This window comes from Mastomys coucha, unplaced genomic scaffold, assembly GCF_008632895.1.
Source record: "Mastomys coucha isolate ucsf_1 unplaced genomic scaffold, UCSF_Mcou_1 pScaffold22, whole genome shotgun sequence".
NCBI classification, from domain to species: Eukaryota; Metazoa; Chordata; class Mammalia; order Rodentia; family Muridae; genus Mastomys; species Mastomys coucha.
Window position 1 is genome coordinate 27,184,952 of NW_022196905.1, and position 23,044 is coordinate 27,207,995.

At 43.3% G+C, this 23,044-nt stretch overlaps 1 protein-coding gene across 8 annotated transcripts in view; it reads right to left on the minus strand.

Moving 5' to 3' along the window:
* Positions 1-2,842: 2,842 nt before the first annotated feature.
* The window catches only part of Prr14l (proline rich 14 like), a 55,460-nt gene continuing 35,258 nt past the window's right edge, over positions 2,843-23,044 (minus strand). For all 8 annotated transcript variants that reach the window (XM_031340715.1, XM_031340711.1, XM_031340712.1 and 5 more), the window contains 2 exons: positions 8,296-8,367; positions 2,843-6,774 (listed from right to left, as the gene is read on the minus strand). In XM_031340715.1, the coding sequence (XP_031196575.1) occupies positions 6,474-6,774; positions 8,296-8,367 (373 nt within the window). In that variant the 3' untranslated portion in view covers positions 2,843-6,473. The remainder of the gene's footprint in view (positions 6,775-8,295; positions 8,368-23,044) is intronic.

Consider the following 23,044-nt stretch of genomic DNA (forward strand, 5'->3'; position numbering starts at 1 on the left):
TGTACTGTGGGAATTTAGCCATTAGTTAAACTCAGTGGGAGACCTGCTCCCAGAACCTAAAAACAATGAGAGATCAGCAGCTCCCGGTACACAGAAACAAGGGAACCAAGACAACCGGGCCCAAAACAATTGCCAGGTGGCTATCCCGCCCCTGGACCCTAACATGAGCCAGCACCAATCAGAAACCACCAGGTACCTTACCCCAGTAACTGCACAGGAATAAAAAGCTGCCTAAGACCTTGCTCGGGGCCAGACTCCTCTACCCCTGAGAGGGAAATGAGTCTCGCCCCAGCTAGCTGGAATAAAAAGCCTCTTGCAGATTGCATCAAGTCCGTGTCTTGATGTTGTGTGGGGTCGTTGCTCCCAGGATTTGAGTGTGGGGGTCCCTCCGGGAATCTCACACTGTCAAATTACATTTTACTTATTTATTTAATGTGTATGTTTGCCTGTTTATATGTATATGCACCACATACATGTATGGTTAGATGATCTAGAATTGAAGTTATAAACCATCCTGTGGGTGCTAGAGACTTGAGCCATCTCTCTAACTCCTAATTATTTTTTTTTAATTTAGTTATTAAATTATGTATCTCTGTGGAGATATGTCACATGCTTGCGGGTGTCCTCTTAGAGCAGAGGAGTTGCAGGCCCCCAAAGCTGCTGGGAACCAAAGTCAGGGCTTCTGGAAGAACAGGACATGCTCTTAACCACTGACCCAACTCTTCAGTTCTCAATTCTTTTTATATTTTTGAGTCAGGATCATGATATGTAGCCCAAGCTGTTCTGAGACTAGTCTAAAAGTCACAATCCTCACGTCTTGGCCTCCTAAGTACCAGGTTACAGGTGTGACCCACCATGCTTAATTTATTTCAGTTTTCAACGACTTTTTGAGATAATACCCACATAGCATTAATTAATGTTTTAAGTGTAAATCCAATGGATTTCATACACATATACACACAGATGTGTAAGCAATTATCATTCATTTTTAAGACATTTAATCATATATCAGGTAAAGCTCATGCTAACCAGAAGCCCTGACTTTGGTTCCCAGCAGCTTTGGGGGCCTGCAACTCCTCTGCTCTAAGAGGACACCTGCAAGCATGTGACATATCTCCACAGAGATACATAATTTAATAACTAAATTTAAAAAAAAATAATTAGGAGTTAGAGAGATGGCTCAAGTCTCTAGCACCCACAGGATGGTTTATAACTTCAATTCCAGGAGATCTAACCATACATGTGGTGCATATACATATAAACAGGCAAACATACATAGTCCTCACTCAAGTCCTAAGCAGCCACCAACCTATGTTCTGTTCCAATGACTTTCCTGTTCTTAATTTTCATATAAATGTAATTCTATAATGTATGTACTTGTGTGTATTTAAATCAGTGTATATGCTGGCTAGTTTTATGTCAACTCAACATAAACCAGGGCCCTCAGTTGAGAAAATGCCTCCATAAGATCTGGGTGTAGGCAGGTATGTAGGGCATTTTCTTAATTAGTGATTAATAGGGAAGGGTCCAGAACATTGTGGGTGGGGTCTTCCCTGGGCTGGTGGTCCTGGATTCTGTAAAAGAGCAGAGGAGAGATTAAGCAATCTTCCAATATTAAGGTTTTTGAAATGGACGTGGCAGGTTTGTGCTCCACTCACACATAGGAAAGCCACTCATTTATTCGTGAAGCCTTTCTGAGGCGCCATCACCTAGTCATACTCAGGGACACAGTCTGAGAAATGTGTCCTTAGGTGTTTAGGTGCTTTCTTTGTGTGAAAGTCAAACTGTGAACACCAGTAGTGCATTTGCACAATCCTAGATGGTACAGGTCTGTCATTTAATGAGGCTGTGTTCAGAGGGAGGGGCCTGGAACTGGACCTGGACCCTGAGACACTACACAGGAGGCACCTGCTTTACCACTCAACTAGGTTGCTGGCTCCCTGTGGCTACCTGATGGTCTGACCATGCGATGCTAAGGTTGCTGCCTGTTACACAGTAAGATTTTTGACTTTTTACTAAGGTTATATTCTAGCCAGGTGTAGCACACACCTATAATCCCAGTACTCAGGAGGCAGAGGCAAGCAGATTTCTGTGAGTTCAAGGCCAGCCTGGTCCATATAGTGAGTTCCAGATCAGCCACACGGTTAAACTATATGACATGGTGAGACTCTTTCTCAATAAGTAAATAGATAGACAAATAAAAACAAGAGTGTACTCTAATACAATAAAAACTTACATAGATCAGTAAGCCATTTATTAGCACTATCAAGAATGTACTATACACAATTGTGCAACATTTTTACAAGACTGCAATGCACCAACACCAAGACCTGAGTAAAACACACCATCACAGCTGGGACCTCGCTAGGCCACAGGAATATTTCAGCTCCATTACCATCTTATGGTAATTTGCAGTTTATTGAGCAAAACGATATTTAGGCGGCAAACAGCTGTAAATATCAAACATTGCTCTAGGTACCAAAGAGACCAGGAGGTACTAGAGCTAGGAAAATGAAAGGCCCTGATCTTGAAGAACTTTTTATAGTTATCAGCACAAATAGGGGAGTGGAGCCATAACAAAAAGCCTTGGGGTGTGCAGGGGGTGGGAGAAGCGGATATGGAATGGGAGGGGACCACGTTCAAGATCAATGACCTGGGAATGCAAAGATCTGGATGACGAGATGGAGGCAACCATGCAGGAATGTGAGGGAGGTCCTGGCACAGGAGCAGCAAGCACACCTATTAAGGTGGGAGCATGTCTAATCTGCTTGGAATATTACTGGTAAAATTCAAATCTACTACCAAGCCCTAAAGAACAAAATAGCCTTGACAATTAACTGAATGGTTTTCAAGAAAAATTTATTTCCATAAATTAATTAATGTAACAGTGGGCATTTAGAGTCACAAACTATCAAACAGAAAAGGAACTGTAGGGTATCATGTATACTAGCATTACCAAAGATGGACACACTTCACTGAACAATTAGCCATGATAATACAGGAGCACTTGGGACAGCAACTTACTGGCCCAGATCCTAGCTCAAGGGGGCCTCTTGCTGAGAATTAAAAATCCAACCAACACCAGACAGTCTTATAAAGACAGAACAAGCCTCAGATTTTAGCATGCTGGGCTGGATGGCAGCTAAATGAGGACCCCAGCTTCACAACCAAGATAGCTTTTGGTGGTCAAAGTGCGGCTAAATTGGAATATTAATTCATTGTGATTTGAACGAAATTTAACTCTCCTTCCTAGCCAGTTCTATATAGAAGTTCAATTCAGGAAAGTAGAACTCTCCTGACAGGAATTCAGGTGAGGACATTCCATACCTCTGGCCAATTAATGCTTTGGATACAGCCATGCACAATGTGGTCATTAAAAAGGCCCTTTTCATGATACCAGGGGAAAAGCTATAGAAACAAACCAAGGATATTAAAGAAAGCACCAACTGCATACTCCCCTCCCCCCAAGTACCAGGAGGAAAGTAGCACGACCTAAAAGTTGGTCTTGCACAGATCTTAATGCACATGGTACAGAGGAGACGGAGCCCCAGCCTGGGGAGATAGAAGGCTGTGTCCACTTGGCTGCACTGCAGCCCCGGAACCTGCTGCCACAGCCTGCAGACTTGCTGCTGCTCTTAGCCTGGTGGGCAGAGGAGACACCCAGGGGAAAGATGCCCAGAGGGTGGGATCTAGAATTGACCTCAGGTTGGATCTGGAACCCTCACAAAAGACCCTGTCAGGCAAAGTTGTGGGAAAAAAAAAAAAGTCATGATTTTCACAGCTCTTGGAGGAGCACAAAGTTTAGGATTCACAGCATGAGTTTCTGAGCTCTTCAGGCTCGAGTAAGGCAAAAGCTACATCTCTTCCCACTGCACCCCCGTCTCAGTCAGCTCTTACAGTAAGGGCAGCAGGAAGACAGACACAATCTGCTTTAACAGGTGATGAGGTACATCTAGATGGATGGAGAGAGAGGTGGGGTGGGACAGCAGGGGGAAGACAGGCACTAGTGAGGGAGGAGGCTGCTCTAGGGAGAGACTGAAATCTGGCTGGACCTGAGATCTCTCTTCTTTCTCCATAATCATTAAAACACTAAACTTCTGGAGGTGAGCTATAGCTAAGTACATTGTGCTTAATGGCAGATTCTCATCACTTCGGTGGGAAGTCCCCATCTGCAGAAATTCTACCAATTCCCATTACAGAGCCATTATAGTTTTGGCAGATGACATGCCAGCAGCCACTACCTCCACTAATGGTCAGAGATCATGGTTCCGAGGACACTAAAGTGTCCCTGAGGTGGCTGACCACTGTGAAACATACGTCCCTTAGTTCTGAAGCAGATAGGCCTTTCCCAGAGGGCAGGCCAAGCTGTCAGTTTTCCTTCTGCACTTCCAGGACAAAGATGGACTTGGGTCTCAAGATGCTAATAGTCCAGACCAATGCTTCCAGCCTTTTATGTGTCACACTGGTCATGGACAGATTCTGAAGGTCTGTATGCTGGTGGTACTCCAGCTGTGCACACCTCACCTTTTGTCTTCTGAGTAATCTGGATGTCCCAGTGACCAAGGTGGTAAAACTGATGAAGGGCTGTTTACTGCCCACTAGCTTGCAAACTGTCTAATGTACAATGTCTTAGATGTACTTGTAGAAGGGCACAATGTGTAACTCATTCCATTCTCTGTAGTAACAACAGAGTTCAGAAGCACTGAGTAACTAAAAACCCTGCCCCAACAAGGGAGAGATATCCAGGTGAACACAGGTCACATTTGTATGGTTTGGGCAACATGTCTAACACAGGATCTGCATACACTGCTGAGGACCAGCACAAAACCCAGACTGCTCCCTTCTGTATGGAGCCAGGACCTTCAAGTCTCCACAGACCAGCAGATGTGTGTTAACTTATTTAAACAGCTGAGGAGGTGAAGGACATGGTACGTCTTCCCCTGCTCATGTCCTGTTTACTGTTTCTGGGTGGCCCAGACTACCAACCCGCAAAGGAAAGGCACATAAAGACCCCAAACGGGTACCCCTTCTCCCTAGCCACTGACAAACGGGGAATGAAAGAATCCTAGGAGCACTGGCCAACATTCCAGGACAGCACTGCTCACTCTTCTCTACAGACCAACAAGGAAATGTCGCTGGACCAAGCTAGGAACGTGGGAAGAAATGGCCATTGTTCAGCAGCTACCTTGAGCATCTTACCCATCAGCCAAGCAGGTCAGACTCTCTAAACTCTGAGCAGCAGGTGTGAAGAATGCATGGGAAAGACACTGGGACAAGAAAACACGAGGAGAGGAGGAAGCATGGGAAGGACACATGGGAAGGTGAGCTCTGAGGGCCTGCTGCTCAGACTCCTCGGGGCACAAACCTAGAATCTGTGCTCCTTCTAGCATGCAAACATTTCCAATAGGGTTGACAAAGGACCAAAGTACATGAGGCACTCTCAGAGAGCGCTGGCTCTGGCATTTTGCAGAACCAGGCACTCAAGCAGCTGAAAATGCTCTTGGCCAGCCTCTCACACCACTGCTCCTAACTTCATCATACACCAACATTTCAAAGGAACCCATACTCCACCGTAACAGTTTTTAAGTGGTTATGAGAGGGCTTTTACGTATGTCACTAAACAAATGTGTGTTCAGTGGGCAGGACTGGGAAGGGGGTGAAAAAGTGCCTCCTCTGGTGAGCTACATGAAAAGCTGGGGGGGGGGGGTGCTGCCTGAAACACATGACGGGAACACTGCCCCTCCATGTGCTGATCAATGCCTGTCACATATTCTTCTAAGACATGTATTGTCTTTCTCCTTAATGTCTTACAAAATGGTTTAAAATCACATTTAGAGACCCCAAACATGCAGCAATAATATAAAAACAAAAAAGAAAAAAATGAAAATAATCAATACCACAACATTAAAAAGTGCAACTTACGTTGGGGCCTGGACGGGCTCCTCTGGCACTAGTGACCCGCAGTCACAGATGGGAGAAAAGATGGGGAAAGCCACAAACACACACAAACACACATTCTCTCATAATAAAGGTCCTGGGCAGACAGAATCAAAGTTAGGAAACACACCAGTTCATTTTTCTCAATCACCAAAACAAGCTGGTGAGAACACACAGGCCAGGTAGCCAGGTCCTCCCCCAGGCCAGGTTTCTAAGTCATCTTGGGCAAGCAGCACCATAAACAGAGAGGAACTTTCATATGGACGCACAGAATCTAAGAGTCCTTAGATTCCTAGTGTTGCTTGAGATGTGTGGCTTTTCCACCTGTGATGGGAGATGGGAAGGAGGACCATTCCCAGGAGAAAGGGAGCATTCCTGAGGCTCTATACTCAGCAGTAGAATTAGAGGGCCCTTCTTCACCAGCTTCTAAAAAGGCTGCACCTTGAAATAAGTAAAAATTCATGGGCTGGGCATCGTGAGTGGTTTGGGCACAGGGCTAAAATCAGGAAACCTCTTCCAGGGAGGTCTGCAAAAGTTCAAAATGGAGACCCCGAACTGTTCTCAGCAGCTGGCTGATGCTCCTGCTCCTCTTCCTTGGCAAAGAAAGTCTCCAGTTCCATCAGCTTCTGAATCAGAAGAGCATCCAGCTCTCGAGTCTGCAGAGCCGCCTTCTGGGCCCTGGTGAAGCTGCCAGCCAGCTTCACCTTACCTCGAGCTCGTCTCTTACGAGGGACCGTAAAATCCTGGAATTCCAGAACGCGCTTCCTTTTCTGCTGGCTGATAGAGACCAGGGTACCATTTCGTTCTCTGGGCTCCTCAAAGATGGTCTCCAAACACCTAAGGACAGAGCAAAAACCGGAATCACCAACTCCCAACTCAACTGTGTCCTATGGCCAATCGCTGTTTCTATACATGAGAAAATGCACACGTGTGTTTATAACTATGTGCACAAAGTGAAAAGTTAGAACTGAAGGGTGGCTGGGCAGTGGTGGCGCATGCCTGTAATCTTAGCATGTGGGAGGCAGAGGCAGACGGATTTCTGAGTTCGAGGCCAGCCTGGTCTACACAGTGAGTTCTAGGACAGCCAGGGCGACACAGAGAAACTCTGTCGCAATATGGATCTCTACCACAAATTTATTTTAAGTTTTCCTTTTGTGAACCACAAAATAAAAAAAATAAATGAAAACTGGTGGCTGGGATCAGCTGTAGGATGTTCAACTAACACACATGAGGGGCCTGAGCTACAACCCAGTATGGTCTTGAAGAAAGGAAAGACAGGTACGATGATGCGAGTCTGTAGTCTCCACTCCGAGGGAGGCTGAGGAGAGTCACTTGATTTGTGGGCAAGCCTTGAGTAAACCTAGAATGTGGTAGCCAGCATTACGTTCATCTGACGGCAACAAACAACATGCACTCCCTTGCACATCGCTTACTATGAAATATGAAAGACCTTGAAGCTTATCTTCAGATAATTAGCACTGTTCAATTTGGTTTCAACAGCTATGTATTAGATTTCCTTGTAAGAATGAACCTAAATTGGGGGCTAGAGAGTTGGCTCAGCAGTTAGAGTTTAGAGTGGTTAAGACTGCTCTTCCGGGGGTCCTGATTTCTAGGAAATCCCAGCAACCACATGATGGCTCACTCTCATCCATAAGGAGATCTGACGCCCTCTTCTGGGGTGTTTGAAGACAGCTTGTGTACTTACATATAATAAATAATAAATAGCATAAATAAATAATATAAAATAAAATAAATAAAAATAATAATAAATAAATAATAAATAGCAACGCTGCAATCAATGGGTTTTTAGGAAGAAATGCCTTCCAGGCAGAGCCCAGGACTCTCTTCCTTCATCCCAGACAAGTCAGTGTCCGCCACTGCTTTGAACTCACTTTAGATCCAGAGCAGGCCAGTGACACTGTGTGAGTATCTGGGCTGAGATAATGGCTGAAGCAGTAGCTACAAGCCCAGATGAAACCCGGCAGTATATTCATCAAGACCTACCTGTAAAGCACACAGGCCACTATATGGGCCCAAATCCCATCACTGACTCCAATACAAGAACCCAGACCCCAATTCTAGCCACTTCTAAAGCCCAACACTATGTTGGATATAGGGCCACCTGTAATACAGAGCTTTCCAGAGGCAGAAGCAGATGGATCTGTGAATTTTAGTATAGTCAAGCATGATGAGACTGCCCCACAAAAACAAAAACAAAAACAAAAACAAAAACAAAGACAGACAACAAAAGTCCACTCAATACTGGATTGAAATACTGAGTTGAAATGCCTTTCTACCCAAGAAAGGGAGAGGCATCAGTCATTCTATCACTGTCCCTGAGCCAGCTGCAGGACTCACCTGCTCGCAGGAGGAGACTTGTAATTCTTGTTTGTATAGATTTCCTCTAAACTAAACTCCTTCTTCTTTAACCTGCGAAGAGAAAAAAACAATCCTCAATCCTGATGTCACTGTCACACACAATCTGAAAAGAGATAAAGTGTTTATCCACTCCTGGCCACTAGAGCTGCAGACACAACTCAGTCCCTGGCACACCAGGAAAATACTCTACTACAGTTTCACCCCAGCTGTGTCCTGCGCCAGGGTGCCTGCCTCTTCTTCCTTTTGGGTTCTATGAGACAAGGTCTCACTAGGAAGCTCAGTGAGATGCTCTTGCCTCCTCTGAAAGCTGAGATTACACGCACAAACTTGTGCCTAGCTGCTTTTGCTCCATAGCAGTGCTGGGCCTTGTGAATGATGAACAAGTGCTCTACCACTAACCCAGCCACATATTCTTTTTTATTCTTCATGGCTTAGAAATGATAAGCTTTGGGCGGTGGTGGCGCACGCCTTTAATCCCAGCACTTGGGAGGTAGAGGCAGGTGGATTTCTGAGTTCGAGGCCAGCCTGGTCTACAGAGTGAGTACCAGGACAGCCAGGACAACACAGAGAAACCCTGTCTTGAAAAACCAAAAAAAAAAAAAAGGATAAGCTTTAGTGGCTACCAGAATTTAATCAACACAATGAACTTTTACTGGGTGAGTTGGTTGGTTGGTTTATTTATTCATTCACTTATTCATTTATCTATAACACAGGACTTCTCTGTGTAGCTCTGGCTGTCCTAGAACTCCCTCTGTAAAACCAGACTAGCCTTGAACTAAGAGATTCCCTGCTTCTGCCTCCTGAGTGCTGGGGTTAATGACCTGCACCACCATACCTAGTCCCTGGGTTTATTTTTAAAGTTTATTTTAAGTATGTGTGTGTTCTGCCTACATGTATATCGATGCACTATGTGCCAGTGAAGTCAGAAGAGGGTGATGGGCCCCCTGGAACTGGAGCTACAGTTGTGAGCCACCATGTAGATGCTGACTGAGAACTGAAGTCATATTCTCTGCAAGAACACCCAGTGCTTTTAACAATTCAGTTATCTCTCCAGTCTCTCCAGCTCCTTAAGGTTTGTTTTTGTTGTTGTTGGCTTTTTTTTTTTCTTTTCTGAGACAGGGTGTCTCTACATAACCCTGGCTGCCCTGGAACTCCCTATGTAGACCAGGATAGCCATAAACTCAGGAAGAGCAAGCTACTTGGCTCTGCTTCCTGAGTGCTGTGATTAAAGGCGTGAGCCACCCACCATACCTGGACCCAAGTCTATTTCATTTTTGAAACAAGTGAGATAGCTCAAGAGGGTAACTGTGATGTCACCAAGCTTAATAAATGACTTGATTTCAATACCTGGAACCCATGTGTGCCTACATACAAAATAAATGAATGTCCTATCATCTTTCCCTAGTGTGCTGCCCAGGGTGGACTCAAGCGTCTTCTGAGTTTCCTCTTTCTATTTATGTGATACTAAGGCTCTCCCAACACACACACTAGGCAAGTACAGTCTCTTCAGTGTTTCCCTTGTGATCCACGCTGGTCCCAAAACTTAGGATTACATTTATGATTTATGTATTTGTGTGTGCGCGTGCTTGCGTGCGTATGTGCGTTCACGTGAATGGAGGGAGGTAAGGGGATAACCTGTGTCGGTGCTCTTCAGAAACTGAACTACGCCCTTCAGCTTCATCTACCTGGAGCCAAGCATTTCTAAACTTACTTTTTACCTTAATGTGCAGACTATGGACAACCTTGGATGACATCTTTGGGAACCTTGCCTTCCTCTTTTCAGAACCCATCTCAGCTCATGGATTAGGTTAGACTGTTGGTCGGGCCAGTGAGCCCAGGATCTTCCCTTTAGGAATTCTAAGCTTGTATCACCAGAGCTGGCATGTTTAATCTGGGTTCTGGGGACTGCATTCAGGTCTTCTGATTAAGAGCCTCAAGCTTTTGATTACCTCAACCTAGTGCTAGTATTATAAACGTCTTTTTTCTTTTCTTTTTCTTTCTTTCTTTTTTTTTTTGATTTTCAAGACAGGGTTTCTCTGTGTAGCCCAGGCTGTCCTGGAACTCACTCTGCAGATCAGGCTAGCCTCGAACTCAGAAATCCGCCTGCCTCTGCCTTCCAAGTGCTGGGATGTCTTTTCTAGCAATGACTAGAAACATTACCTGATGTACTGGCTTACCCAGTCCCTACTAGAGTACTCTCTGCTCACAGCTAGGTTTAGGCAATCATAAGGAAAGCAGATGCAAAAGTGCGTGAAGATTTTTTTCAGTATATACATTTCCAACTTGGAGATAATATCTAATGAATATAAAGTGATGACCCATGCCTTTAAATCCAGCACTTGGGAAGCAGAGGCAGGTGGATCTCCGCGTTCAAGGCCAGCCTGGTCTACAGAGCTAGTCACAGGACAGCCAGGGCTACACAGAGAAACCCTATCTTGAAAAACCATACAAACAAACAAACAAACAAACAAAACCCCTAAATGAGTACAGAAATGTAAGGTCAGAACATATTTACTAAACTGCATGTTCACCCAAAATGAACTGAAGTTCCTACCGCTCTGTACCCAGCAACGTCACTGTGCGCTTCCTTTAGCTATTCTAACAGGTGTGCAGTAATATGTCCTCGCTCTAATGTGTGAATGCACAATGATACGACATTGACAGGCCTTTCAGGTGTCGGTTTCCTCTTTTTGGCAAGATCTAAGTTCAGGAATTTTGCATATTTTTTGAACTGGGTTGCTCATTTCCTTACTGAGTCTTAAGAATTTGTGGTTCAAGGATACACAACTCAGGGGTATAGAACCTCCCTGACCGTGTAATAAGGACCCAGGTTTGATCCTAAGTGTCACTAGACAGGGACAGGAGGAGGTATATATTATAGATAATAGTCCTCACTTGGATTTCTTAAATTGGAAATATATTTTACATCTATTTTATTACACCTTGTAGTCTTCTAATTTTCTATCTATCAACCACCTACCTACGAATCAGCCTATTTATCTATCAAGCAATCAACCAACCAGACCCGGTTACATAGTTAGAGTTTGGTTGATTTTGAGCTAAGTTTTTTTGTACATGGGATCCAGTTTTATATATTACAACCCAGCACCACTTGTTAGAAAGATTTGCTTCCCCTGAATCTTGCGGGGCTTTTGTTGGAATCAACTAATTTTAGATGTTTACATCTAGGCTACCACTATGTCATCTTCTCTACCCTTATGCTACTCTGCACTGTTCTGATTATTGTAGCCTCGTATAATTTTTATAGTAAAAATCCCAAAAGCATGACATCTGCCGTTAAACTTGTTTTTTCAAAGACAATCTCAGCCCAAGTTGACCTTAAACTCTGCTTCAGTTTCTAGGGAACTGGGATTACAAGCATGTACCAGTACCATGCTTGGCCATTTCAACTATTTTAAATATTTTCGGTATGTGTGTGGTACACATAACATGGGTTGTGTGGGTCCGTGCTCACCCCTGTGCACGCAGAAGCTCTATTTCTGTTCACCTTACTCCTTTCAGACAAGGTTTCTCAGGGTGAGAGATGGCTGCCCATTAAGAGCACTTGTTGCTCTTTCATGGCTGGGGTTGAATTCCCAGCACCGACATGGTACCCCAGGTAGCTCCTGGAGATCTGATGTCTCCTTCTGTTCTCTGCAGACCCTGCACATTGATAGTGAATATACATACACAAGGGTATACACACATAATTAAAAAAAATCTTAAAAGAAAAAGACAAGATCCCTAACTGAACTGGAAGCTTACTGTTTTACCATTTCAGGTAGACTATAGAGCTATTCAGTTTACCCACATCCCCAACACTGGAGTCACACGCATGTGTGGCCATGTTTAATTTTTTAGGTGGGTGTTTGTTACTGAACTCAGACCTTTTAAATGGAAACCTGAGGGTACCTTGCAGAGTCTGGTGGATGGTGTTTTGCTGGGGCAAACACATGAAGGAACATCCCGTTAAAGTAGACACAGGTGTAAAAGACTAAGGTAGACGAGTGAGGGAACATTTCATTGAAGCAGACACAGGAGAGAGGATGTTCTGATAAAGCAAGTACATGAAAAGCCACGTGATGAAAGGTTCTTTGCTAATGACATGCATGTACTGGTCCACCTTACACTGCATAGTTGAGCTGCAATTGGGATGCCATAGAAAGAACTGTATCAAAAAAACTTCCCATGGTGTCCTGCAGTTTCTTGCTGCTTCGAAGGACTTGGGCTGATTGGATGCACGTGCTGAGATAAGGCATGTGGAGGACACTTGATGTTTGGAGGTATAGATAGGATTCCACGGAGTGACGGAGAAAGAGCTGGGCATGCTTATAGAGCTAGCTGTACAACGCTTGTGGGTCTCCCATTTTTGCTGATCTTTGCTTCCCTGAGAGAGGCACAGCTGAGAACTTCTCCTCATGTCCCTGATGCTGACTCAAGTTGAGGCTGAGGCCTGTCTGTCTCTACTAGGTCGTGTCACTGTTGTTACTAACCCAACTCTACTGAACAGACTGCTGGTGTATCCGTGAGATGTTTGCGAATAGATCAAGCTGCTGCTGCCAGCTAACCTATGAAATGAACTGCTAATTTCCAGACGGCACAGACAGAGTTGCTCCAAAGACTCTTTCTAAACACTTCCCCTATATCCTTTATTTTCCACTCCCTCTTTGTATCTTCCTCACAGAAAAATGTTGCTTTCATGTCAAGCAACAACTCCAGACAGATGTCAAAAAACTTAAGAAACTGCTCAGTTCCTCTGCCCAGTGGGTCTCAGATAGTCCAGTATGGAAATGGATACTACCCTTCTTAATACCCTTCTCCATTTTGTTCTTCTTTTTTTTAAGATTATTTATTTATTTATTTATTTATTTATTTATTTATTTATTATATGTAAGTACACTGTAGCTATCTTCAGACGCACCAGAAGAGGGCGTGAGGCCTCATTACAGATGGTTGTAAGCCACCATGTGGTTGCTGGGATTTGAACTCGGGGCCTTTGGAAGAGCAGTCAGTGCTCTTAACCACTGAGCCATCTCTCCAGCCCCCCACTTCTCCATTTCTTAATGGAGGCATTCTGCCTTATAAACTTCTTGTCTATACTTCTTCAACAATAGATTCAAAGGATTTCTAGCCAGAATTTTAATCAATTGCTATTACAGGATAACTAGCCCCTAGCTACAGAGCCAGAACCTTTAACTCCCAATTAACCCTTGGAGGCAAAGATCAAGTTTGCCACAAAGACTTCAACACCCCATTCAGGAGGTAGTAGTAGTCTAATGATAACATATTTCCCACTTTCCCAACCCGATTGCTTATCAAAAAATAAAAAAGGGGGAATGTAAACCCCTCATGGTGCAGGTGGCCACGCCATGCCCTCCCAGACGATAATGGCCATAACCACCATTTCCAATCTCCTCCAGATGCAGATGGCCATTTCCCTGTAAATCTTTTGTGATAGGTTTGTTGTGAGGTATGACTTGGACTGCCTGGATAACTTTCCTCTCAGAGATTAAAACACTAGCAATCAACCCTGGCTCCTTGTACATGCCAGACTATCCCAGAGCTACCTTCCCATTGTGTGGACTTCCTAAAATTAATGATAGTATTAAGAAACAAAACCTCCAAAGATAAATAACAGATTGCATAGAACAAAATATAATGGGTGAACAGCAGAAAACACCGGACAAAACTTTCAGAATAAAACACAGAAACCAAAGGAGAGGGGGAAGAAAGTGTCTCTAGCAGCACACTACCCTGCCTTGACAACATGGCAATACACAAAGCCCTGTCACCCGCACCAGGAAGCAGACACCGAGCACAGGAGCTGGGAAAGGGTGATGCTATGAGGTACAACGCCTGCTGGCACGTAGACAGTCTGTGCTCAATTCCATCTAGCATACAACAAAACCATTCTAATACCTGGCTCCATCTACAATATTCCTGGTTGCTTTTCTGTGTGCATTGATGCATGATTCATGTTTTGGGCCATCTGTATTCCCTGAAATGTTTGCTATATTCTCTATTGGTTCCTATAACCTGAGGTCTTTTCAGATTTGATCACTGTCTGTTACTTCCATGGTAGAACTATAGCTCCCCTTTGTTTATTTATTTGACTGTGAGTTGTAAACAAAAATGAACATCCTTTTATCCATTTACTTTTTTCTTTTTTTTTGGTTTTGAGACAGGGTACTACTATTTAGTCCAGGTTATCCTCAAACTCACAAACCCGCTGCCTCAGTCCTCCCAAGAACCTAAATTACAGGTACAGGCCTCCCTACCCAGCTTCTTTTAACTAAAAATGTTTTCTTATTGTTGTTGCTAAAACAGAGTTTGTCCAAGTAGAGTTAGCAACACTTTTTCTGTGGGCATAAAAGGGGGTGCTCTCTCTCTCTCTCTCTCTCTTTCTCTCTCTCTCTCTTTCTCTCTCTCCCTTTCTCTCTCTCTCTCTCTCTTGCTCCTGCTCTGTCCCCTTGTTCCTGCTCCCCCTCTCTCTCTACTACCCTCCCCCTCTCTCTCCAAGTGCTCAAGTCTGGCCTCTACTCTCCCCATGCCCTGAATAAACTCTATTTTATACTGTTAAAAAAGGGGGGGAGGGGCTGACTTGTGGTTAGTTGGAATCTTGGTGCCCCTGCAAGGGCCATAGACTTCCAGATCTACAAACCATTGGGGGCATGTGCTACATCAGTGGCTCTCAACCTGTGGGTCAATACTCCATCAGGGACCAATCCTTTCACAGGAGTTGAATAGCAGATATTCTAAATATCAGATATTTGCATTATGATTCATAATGGTAGCAAAATTACAGTTATGAAGTAGCAATGAAATATTTTATAGTTGGAGATCACCACACATGAGAAACTGTGTTAGTCACATCTTTAGAAAGGCTAAGGACACGGCCTCAACTCTCAGTCTAACCTTTAAGGTCATGACAATTAAAATGTAAGACTGTAGATCTGGGGCTGGCGAGATGGCTCAGCGGTTAAGAGCACTTACTGCTCTTCTGAAGGTCCTGAGTTCAGATCCCAGCAACCACATGGTGGCTCACAGCCACCCATAATGAGATCTGACGCCCTCTTCTGGTGCATCTGAAGACAGCTACAGTGAATTATGCTGGAGTAAGCGGGGCCAGAGTTCAATTCCCAGCAGCCACACACATGATGGCTCACGACCATCTGTACAGCTACAGTGTACTCATACACATACAATAAATAAAATAAAATAAATCTTTAAAAAAAAAAAAGACTATAGATCTGTGGAACATAGATATATTGTAGTCTTTTTGAGGGGACCAGCTACGGTCTGTTGCTTCTCACTGAACAACAGATATGCATCCTTCCCAAGAATGTATGGTCTGTGACAATTCTCCCTTTAGAGGATTGTGTCTTTTAATTAATTTGTAATTACTGCATGTGTTTAATGTACATAAGGGCACATGTGGTCATGGCATGCACCTGAAGGTCAGAGAACAACTTTATGTAGTCAGTTTTCTCCTTCCATCTTAACATGGGTTCCAGGAGTAAAAATGAAGTCATTGGGTTTGCCTGCCAAACACTTTACCCACTGGGCCACCTCACTCATCCAGGAGTTCATATCTTTTCTCATTTGTTTTTATTTTATTTATTTTAATGAATGCCTGAGTGTATGTATATGTACCAGAAACATGCAGGAGCCTGTGGATCCCAGAAGAGTGCATCAGATACTCTAGAACTGAAGTTACAGGTGGTTGTGAGCTACCACATGGGTGTTGGAATATAACCTAGGCACCCTGGAAGAGCAACCACAGCCCTAACTGTTGAATCACCTTTCTAGTCCCCTATTTATTTTTTGAGGCAGTGATTCATATAAAACAGTCTGGCCTTGAACTTGGAATATACGCCAGGCTGGCATCAAATGCCTGCCCTCCATCACTAAAGTGCTAGGATTACTAAGCATGAACCAATACATCCAACCCACGTATATTTTTGCATCTCTAAGAGAATGCATAGATATCCCTCTACTCTAAATAAACCTACATTACAGGGGTGGGGGAATCATTCAGCTTTGAAGTATCTTAAATGCAAGAACTGATACAAATTGGGAAAGCAGTACCTATTACATACAATTCACAATAGAATTATTTTTTTCAAAAGAATCCTTGAGGGGGCTGGAGAGATGGCTCAGTAATTAAAAGCACTGGCTGCTTGCTCTTCTAGAGGTCCTGAGTTCAATTCCCAACATGGTGGCTCACAACCATCTGTAATCGGATCCAATGCCCTCTTCTGGTGTGTCTGAAGACAGCTACAGTGTACTCATATAAATGAAATAAATAAATCTTAAAAAAAAAAAATCCTTGAATGTCCTTATGAACTAGGATGTGGGACACAGACCTCCTCTTACAGATCACAATTATAAATGCTACATTCACCCCCAAAATGCAACACCATTCCCTGCTGAAGCAAACGAGTACCTCATTATGTACTCGTGTTCTGTGTCTTTGCTGAGGTCCTGTGTCAAGGATAGGAAACAGGAAAAGGCTATGTGGTTCCACACTTCTAAAGTCTCAACAGAAACTAAATGAAATTAACAGAAGTTAAATGAAGGTCAAGGGTGTTTTTTCCAGTCCTCTCAGGAACTGGCAAAGTCTTGGGACATTTTTTTGTAGAACCACACTGTCCCAATTTGAGAAAGCCCACAGGTATTTCTTGAGGCTACATACCCCCCCATCATTTAGCAGAAGGCTACCTCCCATGGGTTCTGGCTACAGGCTGGTGCAGGTGGACTGTCAGAGATGATGCAGATGTGAGCTGGAATCCACCTCAAACATTCAGATGATGGCATCATCCCCACAAGCTGCTGTTAGGGCTCCAGACAGATGGTACAAATATCATAAATGGTTTTGGGGCAGAACCCCACAACATGTAGATATACTTCCCACTGAAGCCAGAGCCACTGCATGTCATCCTAGGAGACAAGGGCACTAAACACACTGTTCTAAAGTAGGATGCCAGGTGCTGGACAGTGGAGTCACAAGCCAAGGTCTATACAGTGAGTTCATGGTCCTCAAGGGTAGGTAGGTAGTAGCACAAGAGTCCCAGTTGTCCTTCTCCTGGTAGAGCTTTACTGTGTCATCAAAGCTGGCAGAAGCTGACTATCTTGTGGATGAGAGCTGAGGACACGAACACAGTTCATACACATCATCTTCATTAATTTCCAGATCCATATGCGCTTAGCTTCGGGTGGACAAGAGGTTGCAGGACGGCCCAAGCCACTTGCCCTCATGCTCATGACCATCATCATCAGTTTAGAGCACTGGTTGCTCTTGCAAAGGACCAGGTTTGATTCCCAGAAAGTACATAACCATGTACAAATCCAGTTCTGGGGAACCTGACACATGCTAGGCATGCACGTATATACATAGATATATGCAGGCAAAACATTAATACATATAAAATAAATAAATTAAAAACAGACTCATCTTGCTCTGCCAAATGCAAGCAGTAGAACAAGAACTGGCAGACCCTGTAACTATCACAGGGGCCAGGCTCCTTCCACACAGGTCCGCAGGAAAGGCCAGGCTTGCAGATCTTGCTATCACTCCTGGTGCATTAGATGCAGAATCCACAGGTGGCAGTGTGGGATGCCCAAGTCTAGGAGTGCTGGGATGCAGCTCATGTGCACCAAGCTTATCATCACTCAGTAGATGCAGGGTGAGGAGGTGTCGGTGCACTGTTCTGTCAGGGCATGAGGTGAAGTCACTAAACAACCAACCCTGGACCACTGTGAAATGGAACCTCAGCTTAGGGTTGCCAGCCCTTCCTGGCAGCCAGGCTGTAAATCCACAAAAGTGGCTAAACTTCTCAAAGTTCTTCCCTTTTGCTCACTGCAAAGGTCTGGAGAGGGTACTGTTCTTTATTGTTAGTTTGGTTGTTGGGGAGGGAGGAACATATGTTCATTTTTGGTTCACATCTATTTTAAGCTTTTTTTTTTTTTTGGATTTTCAAGACAAGGTTTCTCTGTGCAGCCCTGGCTGTCCTGGAACTCACTCTGTAGACCAGGCTGCCTGCCCCCAAGTGCTAGGATTAAAGGCGTGTGCCACCATGGGCCAGCAGCTTTTTTTTTTAAAGAGAAAGTCTATTTAGTCCTGGAACTCAGAATGTAGACCAGACCAGCCTTGAACTCACATAAATCACACTGATTCTGGAGTGCTTGGACTAAAGGCTTGACCTACTGTGCCCAACAACGTGCATTTATTTTATGTTGAGTTTTTGTTGTTGTTGTTTCTTTCATGTCTTCTGTGTTACCTTCTGCTAGCTTAGAAATCATTAGCTCTTGCCATATACACTTTGTGCCTCAGTAACTTCCTAAGTCCAGTGGTACATCTCCAGTACTCTGCTCCCCTAGATGTATTCAATGATCAGGAAATCAATTAACGTTGGCATTATTCTCTGCATTTTTAAGTTCACAAAGTAAAAATGCAGGACTCCTTTCAGACCACTAATCCAGGTTCCAGTACCAACTACTTGATCTGAGTAACCTACCAGCTCTACCACTGTTATTCAAGAAAGGCACATATTACTCGCTTTCTTGTGAAGCTGGGTTCCCACTGTGTTACACAAGCTGGCCTGCAACTCCTGGACTGAAACGATCCAGCTGTCTCAGCTTCCTGAGCAGGATGAGCTACAACCATGTGATCCTTCTGCCTCCACCTTCTAAGTGCCACGGTTACTGATGTATGCCACCAAGCTTGGCACCAGAACTTTTTATACAATTTATTTTTTAGCTTTTATATTATGACTTACAATTTCTATTATAGTTAGCCCACTCCAAATTTCCTATGGTTTCTTCAAGCATTCCTAAGGTTACACTAAAATCTGATTAGTAGAGAATATATTTGGGATGATGCATATAGACATAACTTTATTATTCTTAAAATGGCTCCTATCCCAATAGCAACTAAGAGCACAGATTCCCACCACTGATCTGAGAAGGCTCCTTTATATTCCGAAATCATCCTGTGAACTGGTATTCATTTCAATTTTCTATTCTATTTTACCAATATATGTATTTATGTTCTGGCTTATTTTTGAGACTTTATATTTCAAAATTTTGAAATTAGTGTTGTTGTTTTTTTGTTTGTTTGTTTGTTTTTTGTTTTGATTTTTCGAGACAGGGCTTCTCTGTGTAGCCCTGGCTGTCCTGGAACTCACTCTGTAGACCAGGCTGACCTCGAACTCAGAAATCCGCCTGCCTCTGCCTCCCAAGTGCTGGGATTAAAGGCACATGCCACCACTGCCCAGCAAGATTGGTATTCTTATTTCATTTCTTTTAAAAATTTCCTCTTAGCTGGACATAGTGGCACACGGTTTTAATCCCAGCACTCAGAAGGCAGAAGCAGGGGACTCTCCTCAAGTTCAAGGGCTGCTTAGTCTACAGAGCAAGTTCTATGACAGCCAGGGCTACACAGAGAGATTCTGTCTCAAAAAACAAAACAAACAAACAAAAAACACACCCAAAACAATTTTTTCTTGGTTATTATTGTTTTATGTTTTACACAGCATTGTATCAGAACACATACATTTAATTTATTCAAATATTTTCAAAAATTTCATTTTAAATATTATTATTTTATGTGTCTGAACATTTTGCCTGCATGCAAAACAGTGGAGAAAACAGAAATAATTTCACACACCTACTATAGTCAAACAATTTTCAACACAGTCGATAAGAGCACACAGTGTAGCAAGGGAAATATTTTTAAGAAGAGCTGGAAAAACTGACTCCATGCTTAGATAAATCAAACTTACCCTTTTTTCATATGTAAAACTCAACTCAAAATGGACTGAGACTCTAAACAGGGATAAGTGGGTAATAGAACACCTTTCCTGGCAAGGGTCTGGGTTTGATTCCTCCTCCTAACCATGTGGGGCCAGTCTTCTCCTAGCTGCCTTCTGAGTAAGAGGCAGAGCTGTCAGCTTCTCCTGCATGGTGTCTGCCTAAGCACTGCCATGCTTCTTGACATAACACTGGACTGACCCCTCTGAACCTGTAAACCAGCCCCAACTGAATGCTGTCCTTGGTCATGGGGTCTCTTCACAGCAATAAACCCTAACTAAGACACACACCAAACTTTTTTTCTTTTGGTATGAGTTTACTTTTTATTCCCCCTTTTATATTCATTGCATTTTTAAACTTTTCATTATTAATAGATAAGTTTTATTTTGCCTTTACTCTTAATAAAGTTTTTCCTCTACTCTTTGCTCCCTAACATCCTGTGTTTTCTCCCCCTTTAACTGGGTTCTTCTCTGTTCACCCCTTTCTCCGTCTCCTCCTTTCCTCTGAACCCTTTACTGTTCCCACACTTAGTCTACAGGGCCAGCATGCTCTGCAGTAGCTCTGGCATTGCATGGGTATTAGTAATGCATTACTGGAAGGAGGGGATTTTAAATCCCTCTGCACCTCATACAGCATGACGTTACTATTGCTACATCACTTTGGGTTCTCTTTGATGACTAGTACTGATGACTAAGCCTTAAAGAGCAGGCTGCTCACTAAGATACCCTTGGAAACTAGAGGCCTATAAATCAACAGATATACAAACTTCAATACAAAACTGGAAGAAATACAAAATAGCACAACAACATGACTCAATCAAAAGATCCGAACTCCTCAGTTACTGAATTCAAAGTTGATGTCTCGGTTAAAATATCAGATGAACATTTCAAACATTTTCCAGCAAAAATCAGAAATGGTATGAATTAGCAGTGAAAGCACTTGTTACAAAGCCTGATAACCTGAATTCGATTCCCATGCTCCACATGGTAGAAGGATAGAACCAACTTGCAAAAGTTGTACTTTGACCTCCACACATAATCCAAGGTGTACACATTTGGGCCCAGCCAGGCACATTCTTGCACATCAGCAAACATACACATACACACACATTAACAATGATAACAACAAAATCAGCAGCATGGATGAAAAAGCCAGCAATTTCAAAGAAAAATTCAGCAAGGAAATTTTTAAAACCAGCAGGCAGCTTTGAATTCCAGAACTAAAGTGGCAGGGGTAGGCATATCTCTGTGAGCCTGACCTAAATAGTGGATTTCAGTTCAGCCAAGGCTTTACAGTGAGACTGTCTCAGAATACAAAAAAACAGGGAGGAACTAGAGATGGTTCAGGGGTTAGAAACGTTTGCTACTCTTGCAGAGACCTAGGTTCATTTCATAGAATCCACATGGAGATTCATAACTGCCTGTCCCAGGGATATGATTCTCTCTTCTGGTACCCACGAGCAACTGTGCTCCTTTGCACACACTCTCCTCACAAACCCATACACCTCATTGTAAAAAGTGAGGTTTTTATTAAAGAAGCAAGCCCGATAGAGAGAGAAGTAGGCAAGGAAAAGTTCATTGAATCAAATTATAAGCAGTGTGATAGCATCAGTAACAGGCTTAACCAAGCAGAGGAAAGATTACCAGGGATGGAGGAGAAAAGAGTAGTAAGACAACAACATTCAATCATCAATAAGAAAACAACAAAAAACAAAACTAAGGCCATTCAAGGCACAGGCCATTAACCCCAGCCCTCAGGAGGCAAACTGAGGTGGATCTGTGAGTTTGAAGCCAGCCTGGTCTACAAAGTGAGTTCCAGGACAACCAAGGCTAATACAGAGAAACCGTCTTGAAAAACCAAACCAGTAAATAAAAACCCACAAACTGACCAACAAACAACAACAACAAAAAAAACCAAAATAACAAAAGTAAACATGACTACAATGTTCAAGAACTTTGGGATACAATTAAGAGACAAACTCAAGAATCTATGAGGTAAAAAGAGATGGGGAAAAAAAACCACTAAAAGTATACAGAAGCTCATCAATGAAAATACAATATCATCTGTCCAAATTTAAAGGGACTTTGAAATACAAGAGGCAAATAGGTCTTACCAGAAGAGAACCTCTTTGGAGCATATTAACATATCATAGTCAAGATGTTAAAACTACAAAGTCAAAAAACTGAAGGAATGACTCAGTGGTTATGAGCACTCGCTGCTCTTGCAAGAGGACCCAGGTTTGATATACGGTGCCCACATGGCATTTCAATCCATCTGTAACTCCAGACTTAGGAGATCCTGTGCCCTCTTCTGGCCTCCGGGGACAACTGGCGCACACACAGTGCACAAACACACATGAAGACAAAACATCCACACAAATAAAACAAACCATTTTTTTCATTTGTTCCTGTTTTTGAGACAGGGTTTCTCATGTACCCTTGGTTGTCCTGGAACTCGTTTGTAGAAATCTGGCCTCGAATTCAAAGATCTCTCTGCCTCAGCATCCTGAGTCCTGGGAGTAAAAGCATGTGCCACAAACTCCCATCTAAAATCCTTTGATCTATTTTCTTTTTTTTTAATCTGCAATCAAAATTATTTTTTTTCCCACCAAGAAAAGGTTTCATTGGCTGTCCTGGAACTTGCCTTGTCTCTGTACACCAGGCAGGCCTTGAACGCACAGGGATCTGCCTACTTCTGCTTCCTGAGGGTGTGCACCACTGCCACCCAGCTGTAAACAATTTTTCTTTCTTTTTTTTTTTTTTTTAAAGACTTATTTATTAGCTGGGCAGTAGTGGCGCACGCCTTAAATCCCAGTACTTGGGAGGCAGAGACAGGCAGATTTCTGAGTTCAAGAGCAGCCTGGTCTACAGAGTGAGTTCTAGGACAGCCAGGGCTACTCAAAGAAACCATCTCAAAA